General features: G+C 37.0%; 2 protein-coding genes across 5 annotated transcripts in view; one reads left to right on the top strand and one right to left on the bottom strand.

The window, feature by feature from the left end:
- Positions 1-20,675, bottom strand: part of SESN1 (sestrin 1) — a 112,362-nt gene that overhangs the window by 14,903 nt on the left and 76,784 nt on the right. For 2 of the 4 annotated variants that reach the window (XM_004011222.4, XM_012182657.3), the window contains exon 1: positions 6,791-7,010. The exons of the other annotated variants lie outside the window; for them this stretch is intronic. In XM_004011222.4, the coding sequence (XP_004011271.2) occupies positions 6,791-6,892 (102 nt within the window). In that variant the 5' untranslated portion in view covers positions 6,893-7,010. Of the gene's footprint in view, positions 1-6,790; positions 7,011-20,675 lie in introns of those variants that run through there. 4 annotated transcript variants of the gene reach the window in all.
- ARMC2 (armadillo repeat containing 2) overlaps positions 1-20,675 on the top strand; it is a 216,837-nt gene that overhangs the window by 154,500 nt on the left and 41,662 nt on the right. The gene's annotated exons all lie outside the window — the stretch shown is intronic.

The raw sequence follows: 20,675 nt of genomic DNA, 5'->3' as shown, positions 1-20,675 counted from the left end.
TGGTGGTTTGTTTTCATGACCATATATATATATCAGCTCCTCTTTTTGCATCACATAACTGACAACAGTTTATAATAAGACTCGGACCAGAAACAATAAAACCTGTTTCACTAAAACCAGAGTTTTGCATAAAACACTTGGCAGAAAGTCTAGGACAGAAAGTTCAGCACACAGCAGCCAACCCTGTGGATTGTCAGTGATACAAAATAAGACCAATGTGTTTATACATCTAAAACCCAACCAACCAAAATATCAATCCCTGGGCATGTTATCAGGAAATGAAAAAGTCATAACCTCTACCTAGATGTCTTAAACTGAAAGAAGTATAATTATTATTGCATCTATAATAATACTTCACAAGAACAGAAATATTATGAAAAATAAAAATTATTTAAACCCACAAAAGAGAAAGTACTGCAGGACATGGTTTCTCTGTGGTTGAGCAAAACAATTTTAGAGAAACTAATTTAGTGAGTTTTCCTTAAATTTTTAATTTATACGATCTCACTGACTTCATTTATATTTTTGAGCTCAACAAATTAATAAAAAAATGGTTTTCTACTCTTTGACATAGGGAACCTAGAATTCTGTATTTTCTGTGACAATGTAGTATGGTTAACAACAACAGCTTTCCCCTCAATGTAATATGCTTATAGAAACAAAACCAAAATGTAATTTAGCCTTTTTTTTTTTTTTTTTGAGTTCATGTCCTATCTATCTAGTCTCTAGGCAAACAAACCCCCACCTTCTTTAACAACTAAATATTAACCCTTGCTTTATAATTACATACAAATACTGTTTCCACCCTCTCTTTACTGCTTCCAAAAGTCCTTCATGATACAAACCAGATGCTTTTCTTTTAAAAGAGGAAAAAAAGGTGTGTGGGGGGGGGGGGCGGCGGGGCACAGTGATGCAGACAGAAAAGAACATATGGCAGCAATTCAAGAAATTTGGTCCAAGTGAATGGAAACCTTTTGAGCAGAACTGATTTAGGCAGGCAGGAAAAAAATCGAAGAGAATCTTAATCAGTAGAACTCGAGATTCAGATTTGAAGTAGGCTCTATTTGCAAACTAAATCTAAAATTTTATATAGGTTTCAAATAATTTTGTATTAGAGGTGATTTTTTTATTCTGATAATTACAGACTTATACTGAAGATAGTAATGTCTAATAACTGTATCCTTCACTGAGGAGGCACTAAATTTACTGGTCCAGATATGTATGTGTCTCAATTTAATATACTACATATAATAAATGCAAGGAAAAAACCCCACATTCCTTCTATTCAATACAGAATCTTGGCACAAATGCAGCTATTTATATAAAATGATGACTGTTGGCCTTTCTAACTGCTGAATTTCTGATCTAATTACATACATTTCAAAGAAAATATTCTGGGCAAGATTTCAAGGCTAAAATTAATATCTACCCTTTTTCTTTACTATCTTATTTAAACAAAATGCATTTTAGCAACACACCCCACTTTTCAGGGGTTTATTATTCATTTTATACATAAGATACTATTCCTGCAAGTTTAGTATACAAAAAGATGTCATTTCAAAGGAAGAGAAATGGATTATTCAAAAAATGATTTTGATACAACTGGAGACCCACTCAGAAAAAAGTGAAATTGGAACCTTGACTCCTACTTTACTTCACAATAAATCATATGTAAGTAAAAAAAAAAAATTACAATATTAGAAGAAAATACTTGAGTTAGATCTAAAAATGCAACAAAACCCAGAAGTCACAAAATGTAAGACTGATAAGTTTGATGACACAAATATACTTTCATATGAGAAAAATAAACATATAAAATTAAACAAACAGAAAACTTGGAAATATGTTTGCAACTCACACAGACAAGGGCTTTTAAAAAATACATAATGACAAATCACTAAGAAAACCCCCCAAGAACCTGATAGAAAAAATGAACAAAGGACATGAACAGTTCAAAGAAAAGGAAATATAAACGTCTGAAAAAATGGTCAATCTTCACAAAACAACTGCTGTTTAACCACACTGAGATACAATTTTTCACCTAAAAGACTGCTTAAGATCAGAAAGTTTGATGATAGACTATGTTGGAGAGGGGGTGGAGAAATAGCTATTCAATACTTATACATCTCTGATGGGAGTGTTTTGAAATGTAAGGAAAAAAGATCAAGAAATATATAAGAAGTACAAATTACTTCAACTTCCAAGAGGGCAATCTGAAATAATGATCAAAATTTAAAAGTTACACATACCCTAATTGACAGTTCCATCCTAGACATTAACCTATGCTCACATTTTTGAAATGTCATATTTAAAAGTATAATCACTGTCACATTGTTTACAATTGTATAAGATATAAAACCACCTAAGTGCTCATCAATAGAGGGCTGTTTCAATAAAGTTTAGTATGACCATAGACTAGAACACCATGAGGTCCTTACAAAGAATGAAGCAGCTGTATACAAGATGACTTTAAAAGATATAGAATATATTATGCAGGGGGGGAAAAGGCAAAGTGTATATATTACTATTTGTGAGGAAAGGAAAAAAATTAGAAATTCCATTTCTAGGACTTTATCTTACCACATACATTAGCATCATGTGGATTGTGTGTATGTGTGTATTTTTTAAAATAAGACCAGAGTGTTAGTACACAGGCTTCAAAACAAAGAAGTTGAAGTATATTACTTTGGTTTTATTTCTATACCAAATAGATAGTTTATATGTCAAACTATTAATATTACAACACTAGCTTTATAATCACCCCACTCCAGTACTCTTGCCTGGAAAATCCCACGGATGGAGGAGCCTGGTGGGCTGCCGTCTATGGGGTCACACAGAGTTGGACACGACTGAAGCAACTTAGCAGCAGCAGCAGCTTTATAATTCTAAGCAAGTGCCTATCAATGTTTCAGAAATGGATTCTTTTCCTATAGGTATGCCAAGGATCTTTACCAGTGGTCCTACATAATTCTCAAGTCTTTGAAAGTCTATCCCTATAGCCAAATTTAGTAGCTATATTGGTATCACTGTTTCCCCTCTTGTTTGCCTTCACAGATCAAACCTTTCCTTCTCAGTTCCTTTATAAATTTCTTTTTTATTAAGAGTGAAAAATTGTTTTAAAACAGGATGTTAAGAAAAAGCAAACATTCTTAGGAATGGATTATAGACCTACTATGCTAATAACCGGGCTTCCCTTGTGGTTCAGCTGGTAAAGCATCCAGCCGCAATGCGGGAAACCTCGGTTTGATCCCTGGGTGGGGAAGATCCCCTGGAGAAGGGAAAGGCTACTCACTCTAGTATTCTGGCCTGGAGAATTCCATGGACAACAGTCCACAGAGTCACAAAGAGTAGGACATGACTGAGCGACTTTCACTTTTTATGCTAACAACCTCTCAGTGTTAAGATCACATTCATTTCTTGATGAGGTACCAGTCTAACAGTAAAGCAGGGGACAGAAAAGAAAAACTGAAGGAAAGGAATGGAAAGGAGTCTCTGATATTCAATACTCTAATTTCATTACTTTACTTAAGGCTGCTGCTGCTGCAGCTGCTGCTAAGCTGCTTCAGTCGTGTCCGACTCTGTGCGACCCCATAGATGGCAGCCTATCAGGCTCCCCCGTCCCTGGGATTCTCCAGGCAAGAACACTGGAGCAGGTTGCCATTTAAGGCTAGTTCTAGGTAAAACAGAATTTTATGAGCTCTGAGCTGTATCTCAATTTATCCTAATTCAGATTCTATCAGAAAGCAGATAATTGATTCCATCTAGCTTCCTGTTGCACACAAACTGTTCTCTAACTTCTGGAAAAAGTAAACAGGTGACAGTTATGTTGAAAACATCCATGAAGTCTGTTTCTAGAGTTGGTGTCTTTAATTACTCTCAAGAGTTTCTTTAAGAGTTTTTGATACTTAAAGGTCCTTTTAGATACCACTATTGTTATACAATAGTATTCTCAACTTCTAAAGGGTTAAAAGTTTCTATTTACCGGAAAACTCACTTTTGAAACACTTCTTTTCCTAGTCACATGACAAAATAGTTGCTACCCTGTTTTCTAGCAGCTGTTGATTTTTTTTTTTTTAAAGGCACTCTGGGTCTTCAATAGTCGGCTTATGGAAAGCCAAACTAAGTGCCTTTCATGACTTCCTAAAGGTTACTTCAATGCCTTCATATGTATCTAAGAAACTGAATTACAGATTTAGAACAAATTTTGGCCAATTTAGATTCAAGGAGGTAGAAGTTGCCAATAGCTAATGACCTTGTTGTGAAGCAGATATATATGCTAATCACAGCACAAAACCTCACTGGTTCTTGGTGAAGGTGTGGCTGGGAAATCTAACATAGGAACTAACAGTCCTCTCCTCTCAACAGTCCTCCTAATCAGCATCTTTGAAAGAGATAACAACAGCTTCTGCCATCACAGCATTTCTGCAAATCTCTGACTTGGTATCTGTTTCCTCTCCAGTGTATGATACTAACATACTAATTTTCACAACATGAAAATTCTCAGCAAATGTTGACAATACCACAGAATGACTGATGAATGTAATATATTCACTGTGTAAATCTGTTTATGTACTGAATGTATTATTAGATTTTTCAAATTTGTCAGAGATACATTTATGAATCTATATAAATATCATTAAGCAAAGGAATGGACAATTTGCCACAAACGCAAAATGAGAGCATTTACTGGCTTACACATCTATCCATTTGAAAAGTAAAAACAATCAGATCTCTCGAATCATTTTATTTTTTCTCACTGCACTCGGTGCATTTTAAAACTATCTAGATGTCTTAATACTGATAATAGCAACAATGATGCTAACTTTGATTTGTAAAACATTACAAAAGCAGTTCTTTTTGAAACACATTTCAACAAGGCAAAATATATTGTGTAAAAAAATAAGAGTTCCCATCCCACTCTCCCTGGTTTATGAGAATCATTGCCTATAGCTGAGTGCTAGCCTTTTGACATTTGAAATTTTTAAACAGAAATGAAGAAATCCAAAAGCCTTATAAAGAAATCTTCCTATGTACTAAAACAAAATGTACTAGTGCTTCTTCTAAATTTGTCACTAACTCTTATAGGGAATTTAGAAATATTTAAAGTTCAGGTATCTCTTTTTCCAGTGTCTGGTGTTCTATGAACTACATCCTAGAAAAACTCAACTGACTTCGAATTACTGGATTTATAAGGCTGACTTAGGCTCTTATGTGTGCCCTACACTTTAGTCAGGAGTTCCTTTTCTGGAAGGTGTTTTAACTTAAAGGCACTGTGGAAGTTTGCTATTTGAAAGAGTTCTGTTATTCTTTTGAAAAGTGAATAGTTTTCTTATAAAGCACTACCTCCTAATTTATCCTCCCACATGTGGGATGTTTTAAAAATGAAATAACAACTACTCAAAGCTGCCTGGTCTCCTGAAGACAATCCCATAGGCTCTGTAATCAATGTGTAAGATAAAACGTATCTCTTTATCTTCTAGTTTACAAGGCTATATTTAGAGATTCTAGATCTGGGCAAGAACCAAGAGATTCTACACACAAATACCACTAGAAAGAACAGATTCAAACACAATCATGAGGCTCACTTCTCAAAATGACAAAAGATCCGTTATGGCCTGCAACAGAAATTGTAAATGCTATTTCAACACTTTTGAACAGTTTTCCTGCTATAGTAAAGTTTCAAAGCAACAGTCATGAGACTTTTTAGGTTGCTGTATTATCTGGAAACAAGAAGCATGCTATGTAAACATGAATGTTAAAATACAGAAGTGTTTGGTGTTCTACAACCTTCAGGAGAAAGTGTCATTTAAGTTTATATGAATATATGTGGTATACTCATAGTGTTGACTCTATTTACAAAAAACATATAAAACTAAGTCATTTTAGTGGGCAACAGTGCAGAGAAATTACCTCGTATTTACATTTCTTGAACTAAGTCAATACTTAAAACAATCTGATTTCATCAATTTTAATTACTATTTCTCTTCCCCCCTTGCTACCACTTGAATTAAAGGCTAAAATTTGAGTTAAAGTTGTACTAGTAACTTTCAATTGGGGTCCTATGGGACTTCCCTGGTGGTTCAGTGGCTAAGGCTCCGGTCTCAATGCAGGGACCCTGGGTTCAATCCCTGATCAGGGAACTAGATCCTGTGCCCTCTTTGTAACCACTTAGGAAAAATACAAAATGTCACAATTAAATAGCTCTTTCTGAAGGCCAACTCAGACACAAAAGAAATGCTAATAAACAAGAGTAAACGCTGTGCATAACGTCATAGAGCTGGCAGAACATAGTTATTCTAGGCAAAACTGACTGAGATGCATCTTTTTTTTAAGTAAAAGGCAAAGAGTGAGGGTCACCAAATAATCTGTTTTGACAAGACGTTGAGGGGGGTAAAAATCCACAGGCTGTTCTACCTCGGGGCTAGAGTTTGTTTGGTTTCTGACTTGTGGAGACTTGTACAGAAGACAACGTTATTTACGTTTTGGAGACTTCCATTTAAATGATCCAGACAGCTTTCTCTTCCAGCCGTGGCACTTTCTGCCCGGGGACGACTCGCAATGGCAAACGTCCCCCCAACCCACCACTGGCCGCCCCTTCACCTGAGGGGCGCGGGCCAGCCTGCCACGCCCCGCCGGGGAGGGCGCCGGCCGGGCGGTTGCTCCAGAGGCGCCCTCCCTGGGGAGCGTTCTCCGAAGCTGTTGGTGCGAGGGCAGAGAAGCGACGCGACTCTGTAAAGCCCAGACAGTTGGCTGGGTACCCGCCCTCTCGCCCGGTCCCTCGCCCGGGTACCTCGTCCTGGCCGCGGCTCCCACCACACTGCTTGCAGCCCAGCAGCTCCGAGACGGCCAGAGACGCCGTATACACCTCGTTCGCGGCTGTAGCCAGGCGCATGTCGGCGCAGGGACAGTGGCGGACGCGCAGAGGAACCGCAACAGCGTGGAGAAGAGCGCTGGGCTGGCGGCCAGCCTAGATCTGAGCTGCAGCCTCAGTCAGCGCTGACGGCCGAGGCGGCGCGGGACGGGGCGGCGCAAACAAACAAGCCACGCGGCCCCGCCCTTGCCGTCACTCAGCTGAGTCGGCGGCCGCGATAGCCAATGGGAGCCCTCAGCGCCGCGGCGCCCCGCCTCCTCGGTGCGGAGGAGCGGGCGCTGGCAGGGGCAGTCAATGCCGCCTGGCGAAAAACAACCTCTAGGAACCAACCGTACTTCCCCCAAGGAGCTCAATCCTCTGGTCCCTAGTGGGCTTGGTCTGCCGGGATGTGCGCCTACACTGTGGCTTAAGGTGCAGCTTGAACCGTCGGGCTTCAGTGAAAGGCAAATGTGTACCCCTGTCCCAGCATCAGCAGCCTAGAGCCTGCCCTCCATCCACCCGTTCAGGTCCAATTACCTGCCAAAGGGCAGCCAACCTGTAGGCTGACTCCGACACCACTAGGAGGAAATCAAATTTGCTCCACATTTTATGAAGTCTTGAAATTTCCCTTCTTTCTTTCCAAAAATGCCCAAACAAAGCTGATTGGGCCATAAAATGCAGAAACAAGCAGGAGACCATGACCTACATTCAGTTAAAACTTATTTTTGGTTAACTATGTAGAAACTGTTAAGTATCAACTCTCCTACACAGATAATAAGACTTGGCAGCAGATCTCTAAATTTTCTTCTTCCCAAGTATATTCGAAAGCATTTAAATTTCTAATGTTTCCTCATAAGTTCCCTGGGTCTAAAGAAAGAGAATCTCTCTCTGAAACCCGAAGAGGAACTTGAAAAAACAGATCATAAAGGAACACAACTGACATTGTTGGATCTGGAACACAAATCTCTCAAGTCTTCTGTCAAAACTGTTGGCTTACAGGGCTCCATTAACTTCTTTAAAAAAATAAATTAACTCCTAAATTAGATCTCTTTTTGCATGTTTGCCCTGTATTTTCAACCTTACATGCTCAGGTTAAAAAAAAAAAAAAAGTTGGAACATTCTATCAGAAACAAGTAAGAGTTTAAACCAATGAATACCGACAGACACAGAACCAGGGCTCATAGGTGAATATTAAGTTTCAGTCTTAGAGGTTACAATGTCTCAGAGAAAACTGAGTTATTTTTTTAGCTCTTAAACTGTCACATTTTAAAAGTAGAAGGTTAAAATGGTTACTTTTTATTTATCTTCTCCAGATAAATAAGATTATATGTTCTCATATACTTTTTATAAATTGCTAAAGCACCCAAATATCTGGTCAAGAAAAGCAATTGGAGGTTAATATTAACATAGAATAAAAGGCTAGAGACTTCCAAGTGCTCTTTCTCTGAGCTGAGCCACAAAACAACAACAACAACAAAAGAGTATAATGCCCACTCAGCCACAAACAAACAGGCAAAAATAAACACAGAAAATCATCCAATTTGCAGCAATATGACATACCCTCCAAGATAAACTGATTGTACATGAGTAACTTGGAAACATAAATGACTTGATGTAGGGGTTGTGAGCGATAAAGCTACTTAATGAGGGAAGTATGTGAAAAATGATGACTCTGGTTCTAGAAGAGTTGAGGTGTGATTTTATTTTCTGGAAAGAAAACAGCAGTGAGGGTTAGTTGTCTAGTAGGGCATAACCTTGTCTGATATTAAAATTATATTATTTGCAAAATGGAGAATGTTTGCCTTACTTTTTTTTTAATGAGAGGCAAGGGAAAAGCATGTATCTAGCTAATGCAAAAATGGTTTAAAACATTTAAATGCAAATTAGAACTGCAAACTGTGTGTGTACATGTGTATATATTCATATGTATATATGTATACATATATGTTCATATCTGATACTTCATGCTTCATAAATTTTGAAGATACATGTGTTGAAATTTAATAGGAAGCTCCCATTAGGATTTTTTTAAGAAAATTTCAATTTATTTTGATGTTGCCTTACATAAAAAGAAAAATAATTTTAATATATTCTAATTCAGTCCTATTGAGGCCCTTCAAGTCATTAGATAGTACTAATTTTTGCTTTTTGATAGAGCAGTAACTGAATTAGTCACCCTCTTCTATAACATAAAAAGGTTGCCTCCAAATAAATCTATTAACCAAGAGTTCCAACAACTGTATTGACCTGCAAATATTATGCAGATCTCATTTCTGAGATTTTTTACAAATCATTTAATAAAAAGTTTGTATTTTCCAAAGATTTCACTACTTGAGTTGGCCAGATATCCTGAAGGTACTTCTCTTAATGAACTTCCCGTGCTAAGCATGTAATAAACCTCCTGAACACCAATTAGTAATTGGAAAGGACTCTGCTTTTGATATTTACCACAGGCTATCATTATAGGCTAGCAGCTATTTACAAAGTCTGCTATTTAAACATTTCATTTCAATATTTTATTTCTTCAATGAAGAATCCTGACATCTAGTCCAAGAAGTAGTAGTAATTCTGAATTTCTCCTTCTAAAAATGTTCTGGGCACTCCCTGGTGGTTACGTGGTTAGGACTACATGCTTTCACTGCTGAGAATGTGTGTTCAATCTCTGGTTGGGGAACTAAGCTCCTGCAAGCTATGAAACACGGCCAAAAACGTACATATATACATACATGCATAAATGGGCTTCCCTTGTGGCTCAGTGGTAAAGAATCCACCTGGTAATGCAGGAGACCAGGAGAAGCAGGTTTGATCCCTGGATCTGGAAGATCCCCTGGAGGAGGGTATGGCAACCCACTCCAGTATTCTTGCCAGGAAAATCCTATGGACAGAGGAGCCTGGCAGGCTATGGTTCATGGGGTCACAAAGAGTTGGACATGACCGGAGGGACTGAGCACATACATACATAAATTTTGGGGGTTAACCTACCCAACTCAACTGTATCAAAGTGAGGTTTTTGCACTTGACATTAGCAGTAATGATCTCAATGCTAACTGCCCCAGAACAAGATGGTGAAAGTGAAAGTGAAGTCGCTCAGTCGTGCCCGACTCTTTGCGACCTCATGGACCGTAGCCTACCAGGCTCCGAGATCCATGGGATTTTCCAGGCAAGAATACTGGAGTGGGCTGCCATTTCCTTCTCCAGGGGATCTTCCCAACCCAGGGATTGAACCATGGTCTCCTGCATTGCAGACAAGACACCTTACCATCTGAGCCACTAGGGAAGCCCATGGTACATCCATGTGAAAAACAAGAGTGGTGTCAAATGACTTGATCTGAGCAGAGAACCATGAAGCATTAGAGTCCAGACTTGGAGTGATGGTTCAAGATTGGCTTCTTGAAGTAAGTGGTATCTGAGCTAGGGCTTAGAGGATTAATAGAGAAGCCTTGGAAAGAAAATTGGTGGAGTGTTTGGGAGAGTAAAGACAGTTCTAAGCAAAGAAGCTAGCACTGTGCAAGGGCCCAGAGGCAGGGGAGAGGGAAGCTGAATAAAGGAAGTTCACTGGTGTCTGGTGGAGAAGGGAATGGCAACCCACTCTAGTATTCTTGCCTGGAGAAGCCCATGAACAGAGGAGCCTGGTGGGCTACAATCCATGGGGTCGCAAAGAATCAGACACGACTGAGCAACTAACACAACAACAACTGGTGTCTGGAGGGCTTCCCTGGTGGCTCAGCTGGTAAAGAATCCACTTGCAATGAGGGAGACCTGGGTTCAATCCCCGGGTTGGGAAGATCCCCTGGAGAAGGGAATAGCTACCCACTCCAGTATTCTGGCCTGGAGAATTCCATGGACTGTATAGTCCATGGGGGTCGTAAAAACTGTACATAACTGAGTGACTTTCACTCACTCACTCACTCACTCACTGGTGTCTGGGGCAGAGAGTTTGGAGAGTAATGGATGGAGTTTAGGTCAAACAGTAAGGAGGGACCTTGTTTAAGATTCATTAAGGACAATAAATTTCATTCTTAAGAGTACAGTGGAGTTACTAAAAGTTTTAAAGAGTGTAATGACATCAAATTTGCATTTCAGCTAAGGTTCAGGCAAAACTAGAGGTAGAAAGATGTATTACGAAGATTGTTGAGACAACTGTGGCAAAGGCAAGCTGGTGTTCTGAAGAACAATGGAAAGGAAGCAAAGTGCAGGGATGAAGGTGGATTTGTCTCTCTTGGGGCTACGCAGGTGATACAGTGGTAAAGAATCCACCTGCCAATCCAAGAGACACAGAAGTTATGGGTTCAATCCCTGGGTCGAGAAGATCCCCGGGAGTAGGAAATGGCAACCCACTCAAGTATTCTTGCCTGGGAAATCCCAAGGATAGAGGAATCTGGCAGGCTATAGTCCATGGGGTCACAAAGAGTTGGACACGATTAAGCATGCAACCACCACGCACTTGAGAAAGGAAATGATGCCTTATGCTCTTGTTTTTGAAATTCAGGAGATAAATCTCAAATTGTATGCTCTCTTGACCAAGTGGCTTCCCTAAACCCATTAGGCTTTGAAAAATATAGTCAATTCATGAAAAAGAATAGATATATTTTAATAGAATACTAGTTAGGGCAAAAGGTGTAATTATACTTTCACTGGCCACATATTAAACCTTGAATTTTTTTTATTAACTAAAGAAATTGAAAGTGAATTAAAGTACTGTAGATATATAGATCTATTCTTCAAAATAGAAATATTTAATAATTGATTAGACACACATAACAATGATTTCAGCCATTAAACCAAACAACTCTTTTAAGAATGGGAGTGGGATTTGTTAGATTTATGTAGTTTAAGCTTCTTGAAAAAATGCCCTGTTGTCATTTAAAACATTTTTTATTTGGAATGAATTCTGGTTTATAATATTACTTCTGCTTACTAATTTTGTCTAGATTTTCCCCCTCTAGTTGATATCTTCCTGTTTCTTATATATAGCTTGCCTGCTAAGCACTTTTTTCCTTTCAACATCATGTTTTGGGTACATTGAGATCCTTTCTCTTATTGTCTTCTACTTTTTTCACTTCTTCAATTTAATTTTTAGAATTATGTTACTTATAAAGAAGCAAGAATGTTGACAAATTTTTGCTCTCTTTTCTCCTTTTAGAAATGAACAGTTTTAAATTTTTATATAGGGTTTTAGAAACAGACCAGCATTCATATTTGTAAACAAGATATTCCAAATAGTGTCAGTAGTTTTAAAGTAGAAAATCCCTTTCCTAAAAGAATAAGTATGCTAAGTCATGGTCAGGCTTTCCAGACTAATGATAATAAGACCAAAATATCAGACACTAAGGATTTTACACATGTAGTTCAGTTCAGTCGCTCAGTCGTGTCCGACTCTTTGCAACCCTGTGAATCGCAGCACGCCAGGCCTCCCTGTCCATCACCAACTCCCGGAGTTCACTCAGACTCACATCCATCGAGTCAGTGATACCATCCAGCCATCTCATCCTCTGTCGTCCCCTTCTCCTCCTGCCCCCAATCTCCTCCTGCCTTACACATGTAAGGCAGATACAATTATTTCTATTTAAAAAATCTGTAAAACAGAAACATAAAATATTGGTAATTCATCCAAAGTTGTAAAAGTAGACTGAGTTTAGAACCTAGGTCTGTCTGAATCCAAAGCAGCAGAAGCTAGGCTGCTGCTTTTAATGAATATTTTAAAAATTAGAATAATTGTGTGTTAGCCTAAGTTCTTGATTCTGATAGCAAGACAAGAAGGTAGGAAGAAAGAAAAATGTACCCCTTTTGTGAGATCTAGTTATCTCAGGGTGACATCTGGTTCAAAAAAAAAAAAAAAGAAAAGTAAAAAGCAATCATGGAATCAGTGGTCTTGGTCTTTGAGAGCTGCTTTCTTCTAATTTCTCTATCCCTATCATTCCTCAGTGTCTTCCCAGACCTTTGCTGACCTCATGCTACCCCAAACTCTCCTACTACATAACTCACCTGAGTCTACCCAACCTCCTACCTGCTCCTCACATTACCACTGTTTTTCTTAGAATAACTGGTAGGTATTAGAAAGAGAATAGGTTTCTTAAACTAACTCATATATATTATTGTATGAGGAACTGACATTTCATGCTATTTAGTCTGTCTCAATAGAATGTAAAATCAATATTTGTCTTGTTCATTGCTGTATTTCCAATGTCTTAGTGCCCAGCACATAGTAGACCTTCCATAAGAATGTAATGAATGAACTCCACAGAGATGATTCCATTAAAAAAGAAGTTTAACTCAACTAAAAGCTTAATAATGAATTTCAACATTCATATTATAAAAGATTTGGGCCATCCAGACAAACACTCTTGGAGGCTTTGAGGTCACTATTTAGGCAGGCAGGCAGGCTCTGCTTGGGAATCAGCTTGTCCTTTCCAGCTCTAACAAGCAAATTCTATTTTTCATTGTCTTTTCTCATCAGGAACCCCAGGTATTCCCAAACTCCTTTGATTTTTCTGTTCCTGTTCTCCTATACTGACAAGATAGAGGCTATAAAGGTCTGGGCAATGGTAAGTCAGGCAGGTACTTACAAGTCAGACACCGCCTGTATTCATACCATTGTTTGACAAATTTATGAACATTTTAAAGCCCAAGTCTGGCTTTAAACATCCACAGGCTTATCTAAAGTGAAATATCAGAAAGAAAGTGCCAGTTGAGATACCAAGGTTAGATGGAAGAATTCATTCATTACAACTTTTAGAGGCTAATTACTTTTCAGCATTGTTTTGAGGTAAATAAGAAGGAATAGGTTTAACTTGGAATAGGACAAGGTTCAGGAAAAAGGTGAGTGTAGTGGGAAATTGAGAGTTAGGACTTTTCCCCATATGTTCTTAGGAGTTCAACTTATGAACTTAAGATACCAACTTAAAAAAAAAGTAATGGAAGATACTTAATGTATGACATGTTCAAGTAGAAATATTTCTCAGACTATGCATATGTTATATTTAAAGTAGTTTTTGAGGGGCCAGATTTAATCTCTACCTAAAAACATATGTGAAAATATTTTTTAAATTCTCAAAATGCTTCTCTTTGTGGGCACTAGGCAATAACTGGTTTAAATATGTAACCTATAATTTTAAGGAATATATTGGTCTGGCATAGTATTAAAAAATTGTCTTTCCAAAACAGAAGAAAATCAAACGTAGTGTCTTCAACTTATCCTGAGCCCATAGACTTTATAGAACTGAATTTACCCATAGTTAAAGAGTTTAGGCTAAATGCATATTAGTAAGTCATCAGCTTAATCATGTCTGAATTTTGAATGTTTTATTCATACTAGAGATAATTTTCATTCAAAGAAACAAAATCCTAATGACAATGTTCTAAATCTTTCAATCAAGTTATTTTTTGTTTATAACAGCTATCCTGACTTCTCTATCCATGCCCCTTCACCATGATTAGTACTACCAAGCAGTGAATAGAGTTCAATAATATATGTTTTTCTAACACAGCTCAAAGAACCCTCTGCTCCGTTCCTTTGTGACAATCTTTAGTTGAAGGTCCTTTAATCCTTTAAATCACCTTCTTTCTTTGCCTCCTTCTGAGATATCCTGTTTTTCAAGAGGGTATTAAGTTGTAGATCTTTAACTTGGTCACAAAGTACAAGGCCACATCTACAAACTACTTGCATGCTATTAAGTGTTTCAGAAATAATGGCATTTCACTGTACTCTCTCCTCTGTTCTTCTGCCCTCCAAAACCCTCATTGCACCTCTGTGGGCCACATTTCCCTTTGTTCAAAGGATGTGAGTACATTCAGGACATCACAGTTCACACATAAATTTATTTTCACTTGTTATTACTATCTTTCTGTTTAGCTAAAAATACTCAAAAAAAGAATAATGCAACTTTAAAAATTATTTTTTTACATGAGTTTAAGTTTGAACAGAATTCAAGATTTCATTTGTAGTGACAGAAAAATCTGATTTTCCTAATTTTTGGCAAATAATTGAGAAATACAAAAATAGGATTTTATTCAGACATTACAAGTTGGAGAAGGTAGTATTCTTTTTAAACTCATTACATCTTTAATTAAAAATATATATTTGGGCATAGATTTATATATGGATGTCAGTGCTGTTATTTTACCAATTAACAGAAATCTTAATACTATGTAAACACTGAGTATTCAGTCATTTATTATCTATATTTACTGAATGCCAACTATATGCATTTTGTTTCTTAAATCTATGGGCAAGCAGAAATATCTTAATTTGAGATTGGACATCTGTTTTATTTAGACTTAAACCTCTTGTGTAAGTCACACAGATTGGCAGATAGCTTGGGATTCTGTCAGGGAGCATTAAATACGGAATCGTTTACTTTACAGTCCAACTCTGGGGGGCGGGGTACCAAACAAATAAGAAAAACAAAAACCCAGAAGGTATGGCAATTTCTTAACAACCCTTCTAGTTTTAGTCTCCTCAAATTTAAAATGAAGGGCTCCTGAACTTCATGAGCTCTCAAACTTTACTTCAGCTTTAAAGTTCTACTCTGTGAATATAATTCCTGATTTTATCAAGAATTATATGCTTTAAGCTAACCAGATCCTGGCCTCCTTCTATACCAGGCTTCTTTGTACATTACTAGTGATTTCAGAATTGTATTTCTTGCAAGTACTTTAAAACATTATAAAACATTAGATTATAAAACATTATATTATAAAACATTAGATTTGAGCTTTTTTTTTTCAAGGTAACCTACAAACATATATAAACATTAAATGCACTGGAAACCATCAAAATAATAATTTAGATACTGGAGTAAATAAAACTTTTTCCTTCTTCTCTGTGAATATACCTTTGAACATTCTCATAAATTTGTCAGTGACAAGGAAGGGTATAGTTTGTGTGTTCTTGCCTTTAAAACAAAATTCATGCCTGTCTGCCTCTGCTCAGTGAGTAAAATTATAGTAGTGAGTGGGCTGCCACAGCATGTAGGTACTTTGCTGTGTGAATATAGATTTCTCTGATATTATGAATATAAGAAAATACAGAAATACTGTAACTATAATCCATAACCCCTTTATTTCAAATTTGCTTAAAACATAAAGATAGCCTCATTGTTCTCACTAATTGGCTTAGTAATGTAACTTATATGAACTTTAAAGAGACCATTTATTAGTAAAATACCAGTTTTAGATATTGTATATAAATCAGAATCCTGATAATACTGTTTCACTAAAGACTATGCTGACAAAAAAAGAAAATCAGACGTGAATATTACTTTTATATACATGCCACATCTCTTGTTCTGTTCACTAGAACTCTCAGTAGGTTTAGAAAATCCATCTAGTCTGTAGCTCCCAATGTTGTTCATCCAAGGCTTGGGTCAGGCTTTAAGGTTCAGAGAATGTTCCCAGGATTTATGCTGGTTCTAAAGGAGTGCTAGGGGAAATCTAGTTCAAAGTCTCATTCCCATCAATGCCAAATAGAGCCTTAGAGGAAAGGCTCTTATAACCACAATGATTTGATTATGGTTTACTAAATGAAAAACCAAACTTGTCTTCCAGTACAGCATTTATTTAAGCTGTCCTGGATTTGGTCTATAACTGAAAGGACTATCAATCCTTCTAGCCCTTATCCAGAAACATGAATAAAGTCAGTCTTATCCTTCAGTAACATTCATGCCAATATGACCAATAGTAGCTTTTAAACTAAAACACAAAAAGTTGACCTACTAAATTTTTCAGTGATGAACTTCGGAATTGTTTTTATTAACAATAAGGATATTATTGATCTCCAAGCTAATCTTTTGTGTTTGTGACAGGCAGGTCTTTAAATAGTGTATTTACTCTTTACAATGAGAACATGCTTTCTGACAGAAAATTCAACTTTCAACTATTCAACCAGATTTTAAAAAATTAAACCATAGTAATTTGTGCATTATAAAGGTACAACTAAAATCTTAAAACCTTAAAATATAGAACACTAAATTTACAAATTGATGGGTTAAAAAAAAAATCTAAATTTCAAAAAATATCAGAAAAAAGCATATGGATCAGGAGGAAGGCAAAAGCAGAGTAAAGCAGCAGGATACAGTTCAAATAGGTCACACTCAACTTTTGACTTTCCCAAAGAACAAAGAAACAAGCTTAGCAACAGTTTTCAGCCAATCAGAAAGCAGACAAAGAGGTAAGGCCTCAACCACTCCAGATACCAAAGAAGGCCAACCTTCAGTGTGTGTTTTTTTGTTTTTAAATTATACAGTGCCAGAGCAGAGACAAGTTATATAACAGATTAGACTGTCCTGGGTTAAAAGTAACATAAAGAAAGATAAAATCCTTTCATCAACCTTTAACAAAATATATCTGATCTTAATAATGTCGTGATAATTTTGTTTTCATTTTTATTGCGTGACACTGTATACATTAAAGTTATCTTGAAAATATTTTTGTATTTGTAATAGTATATAGACTTTCGTGGGAAATTTTCTTTCTTATCTGTGGATAGAGGATAAGGGTAAGAATATGTATACGATTCGTCTCTTTTTAAATTCCCTAATACTGTTTCTAAAATTCATGAGGGGATTCGAGAGGGGGTACCTACCAAACAAGAAAATGCTGCAGTCCAGATCCAAAAATGTAAAATATGATTAAAAACAACCACATACAAATATAATCTTTGAAACAAGCAAGCAAACAACAAATTGTACAGTGTCATTCTATGTAAAATTTTTTCATTTCTATTACTCAATACATATCCTTGAGAGAAGAAAGTTTGAGGATTTAGAAGAAATTTTTCAGAGTTACAGATTTCACCATTGTAATGTTTAACTCAAACCTAAGTATTTGCTTAAATTGACAGAGTTACTTGAAGTAGAAACATAAAAATACAGTGAAACAATAGTGAACAATTTCTTCATTCTGTTTTTGGCTTTCCAAATTTATAAAGTATTCTAAAGCAGTTTCTAATATTTTCCCTAAAAATCTTCAAGAACAACTTTGTTCATTTTTTTTTCTTCAAGTACTGCTTAAATCATTTGCAAGTTTTAGCTCCCTAAAAAGATAATTACATCAGCTTGACTTGCCATGTCAGTTGTCTCCTGAACTTACCATGTACTAAACAAGGAGATTTCCTACCAATAGTGTAGGGTGCTGTCAAAAATGTATATATGTATACTTCTTCTCAATATTTCATTGTATTCTATACATCCCTAGGAAGTTATAGGGAAATTAAAATATATTTGGAGACTAACTCTAGGTTTTGCTAAAGAATAGAGGAAACAATAGAATGGGAAAGACTAGAGATCTCTTCAAGAAAATTAGATACCAAGGGAACATTTCATGCAAAGATGGGCTCAACAAAGGACAAAAATGGTATGGACCTAACAGAAGCAGAAGACATTAAGAAGAGGTGGCAAGAATACACAGAAGAACTATACAGAAAATGACCCAGATAACCATGATGGTGTGATCACTTTAGAGCCAGGCATCTCTGAGTGTGAAGTCAAGCGGGCCTTAGGAAGTATCACTACAAACAAAGCTAGTGGATGTGATGGAATTCCAGTTGAGTTATTTCAAATCCTAAAAGATGATGCTGTTGAAAGTGCTACACTCAATATGCCAGCAAATTTGGAAAACTCAGCAGTGGCTACAGGACTGGAAAAGGTCAGTTTTCATTCCAATCCCAAAGAAGGGCAACACCAAAGAATGTTCAAACTACTGCATAATTGCACTCATCTCCCATGCTAGCAAAGTAATGCTCAAAATTCTCCAAGCCAGGCCTTAACAGTACGTGAACCAAGAACTTGCAGATGCCCAAGCTAGATTTAGAAAGGGCAGAGGAACCAGAGATCAAATCGCCAACATCCGTTGATTCATCAAAAAGGCAAGAGAATTCCAGAAAAACATCTACTTCTGCTGCATTGACTACACTAAAGCCTTTGACTGTGTGGAAAATTCAAGAGATGGGAATACCAGGCCACCTGACGTGCCTCCTGAGAAACCTGTAGGCAGGTCAAGAAGCAACAGTTAGAACCAGATATAGAACAGTGGACTGTTCAAAATTGGGAAAGGAGTACATCAAGGTTGTATATTGTCACCCTGCTTATTTAACTTATATGCAGATTACATCATGTGAAATGTCAGGCTGGATGAAGCACAAGCTGGAATCAAGATTGCTGGGAGAAATATCAATAACCTCAGATACGCAGATAACACTACCCTTATGGCAGAAAGCGAAGAAGAACTAAAGAGCCTCTTGATGAAAGTGAAAGAGGAGAGTGAAACAGTTGGCTTAAAGCTCAACATTCAGAAAACTAAATCATGGCATCCAGTCCCATCACTTCACGGGAAATAGATGGGAAAACAATGGAAACAGTGACAGACTTTTTTTTTTTTTTTTGGCTCCAAAATCACTGCAGATGGTGACTGCAGCCATGAAATTAAAAGATTGCTTACTCCTTGGAAGGAAAGTTATGATCAACCTAGACAGCATATTAAAAAGCAGACATTACTTTGCCAACAAAAGTCCGTCTAGTCAAGGCTATGGCTTTTTCCAGTAGTCGTGTATGGGTATGAGAGTTGGACAATAAAGAAAGCTGAGCACCAAAGAATTGATGCTTTTGAACTGTGGTATTGGAGAAGACTCTTAAGAGTGCCTTGGACTGCAAGGAGAGCCAACCAGTCCATCCTAAAGGAAATCAGTCCTGGGTGTTCATTGGAAGGACTGATGTTAAAGCTGAAACTCCAATACTTTGGCCACCTGATGTGAAGAGTTGACATTTGAAAAGACCCTGATGCTGGGAAAGATTGAAGGCGGGAGGAAAGGGGGATGACAGAGGATGAGATGGTTGGATGACATCATCGACTCAATGGACATGTGTTTGATTAAACTCTGGGAGTTGGTGATGGACAGGGAGGCCTGACATGCTGCAGTCCATGGGGTCACAAAGAGTTGGACACGACTGAGCGAATGAACTGAACTGAGCCACCGGGGATGCCCCTCAGAAATGAAAAACTGCGAGACAAAGAGGTTAAATACCTAAGTCTACAGAGCAAACAAGGGGCTTGAGTGAAGGTTAGAACTTAAGTCTGTCTGCCTCCAAGGGCATGTTCTTTCTACTATACCATGATGATGTCTCACAGATTTAGTATTCTTTTCATTGTTAATATTCCAGTGATTGCATGTCAATTAGGAAAGAGGTCGATGGACCATGAACTTTCCTCTTCATCTCTTCCTATCTTCCCTGTTCTATTTTCTCTGCAATCTCTTTTGTATAACTGACTGTTCAGCCCACTCTCTGTGACCACCCAATTCATTAGAACATCATCCCTTTCCAGGAAATCTAGACTTATTCTCCACTGATGCTACTGCCAGAATAAAAATGCTCTATAACATCAGAAAACATTATTGTATTTTATAGAAAAGGGAAAAATGAAAACATAAATGAAGACAAACTGGCACACAATCATTATCAGTCAGTATAAAAGACTTCAAACATAAGAAAATATGATAACTTTTCTTAGTGGCTAAATATCGTATTGCCTACTGAGAAAAAAAGAAATATAGAATTCAGAGTGATTTATTTAGTAGGATTATATCTAGTTATTATTTACACATACACATACATATTTTATGTATGTATTTACACATACATATTTTAAGGGATTTTAATCCCTTAAAATATTTTCTTCTACATTTGAAAAACAGTAATTCTGGCCAAATAGGTGATTATTATAGACTATTAATATAGTAATATCTCTTTATACCTGAATTGGCTTTTTTTTTTTGACAAGCTTGAGAATCTAGAATAAGCATGAAAAGAAAAAGTTAAACAGATGCCACAGA

This window comes from Ovis aries, chromosome 8, assembly GCF_016772045.2.
Source record: "Ovis aries strain OAR_USU_Benz2616 breed Rambouillet chromosome 8, ARS-UI_Ramb_v3.0, whole genome shotgun sequence".
NCBI lineage: Eukaryota > Metazoa > Chordata > Mammalia > Artiodactyla > Bovidae > Ovis > Ovis aries.
This window is presented reverse-complemented; position numbering and strand designations above follow the sequence as displayed.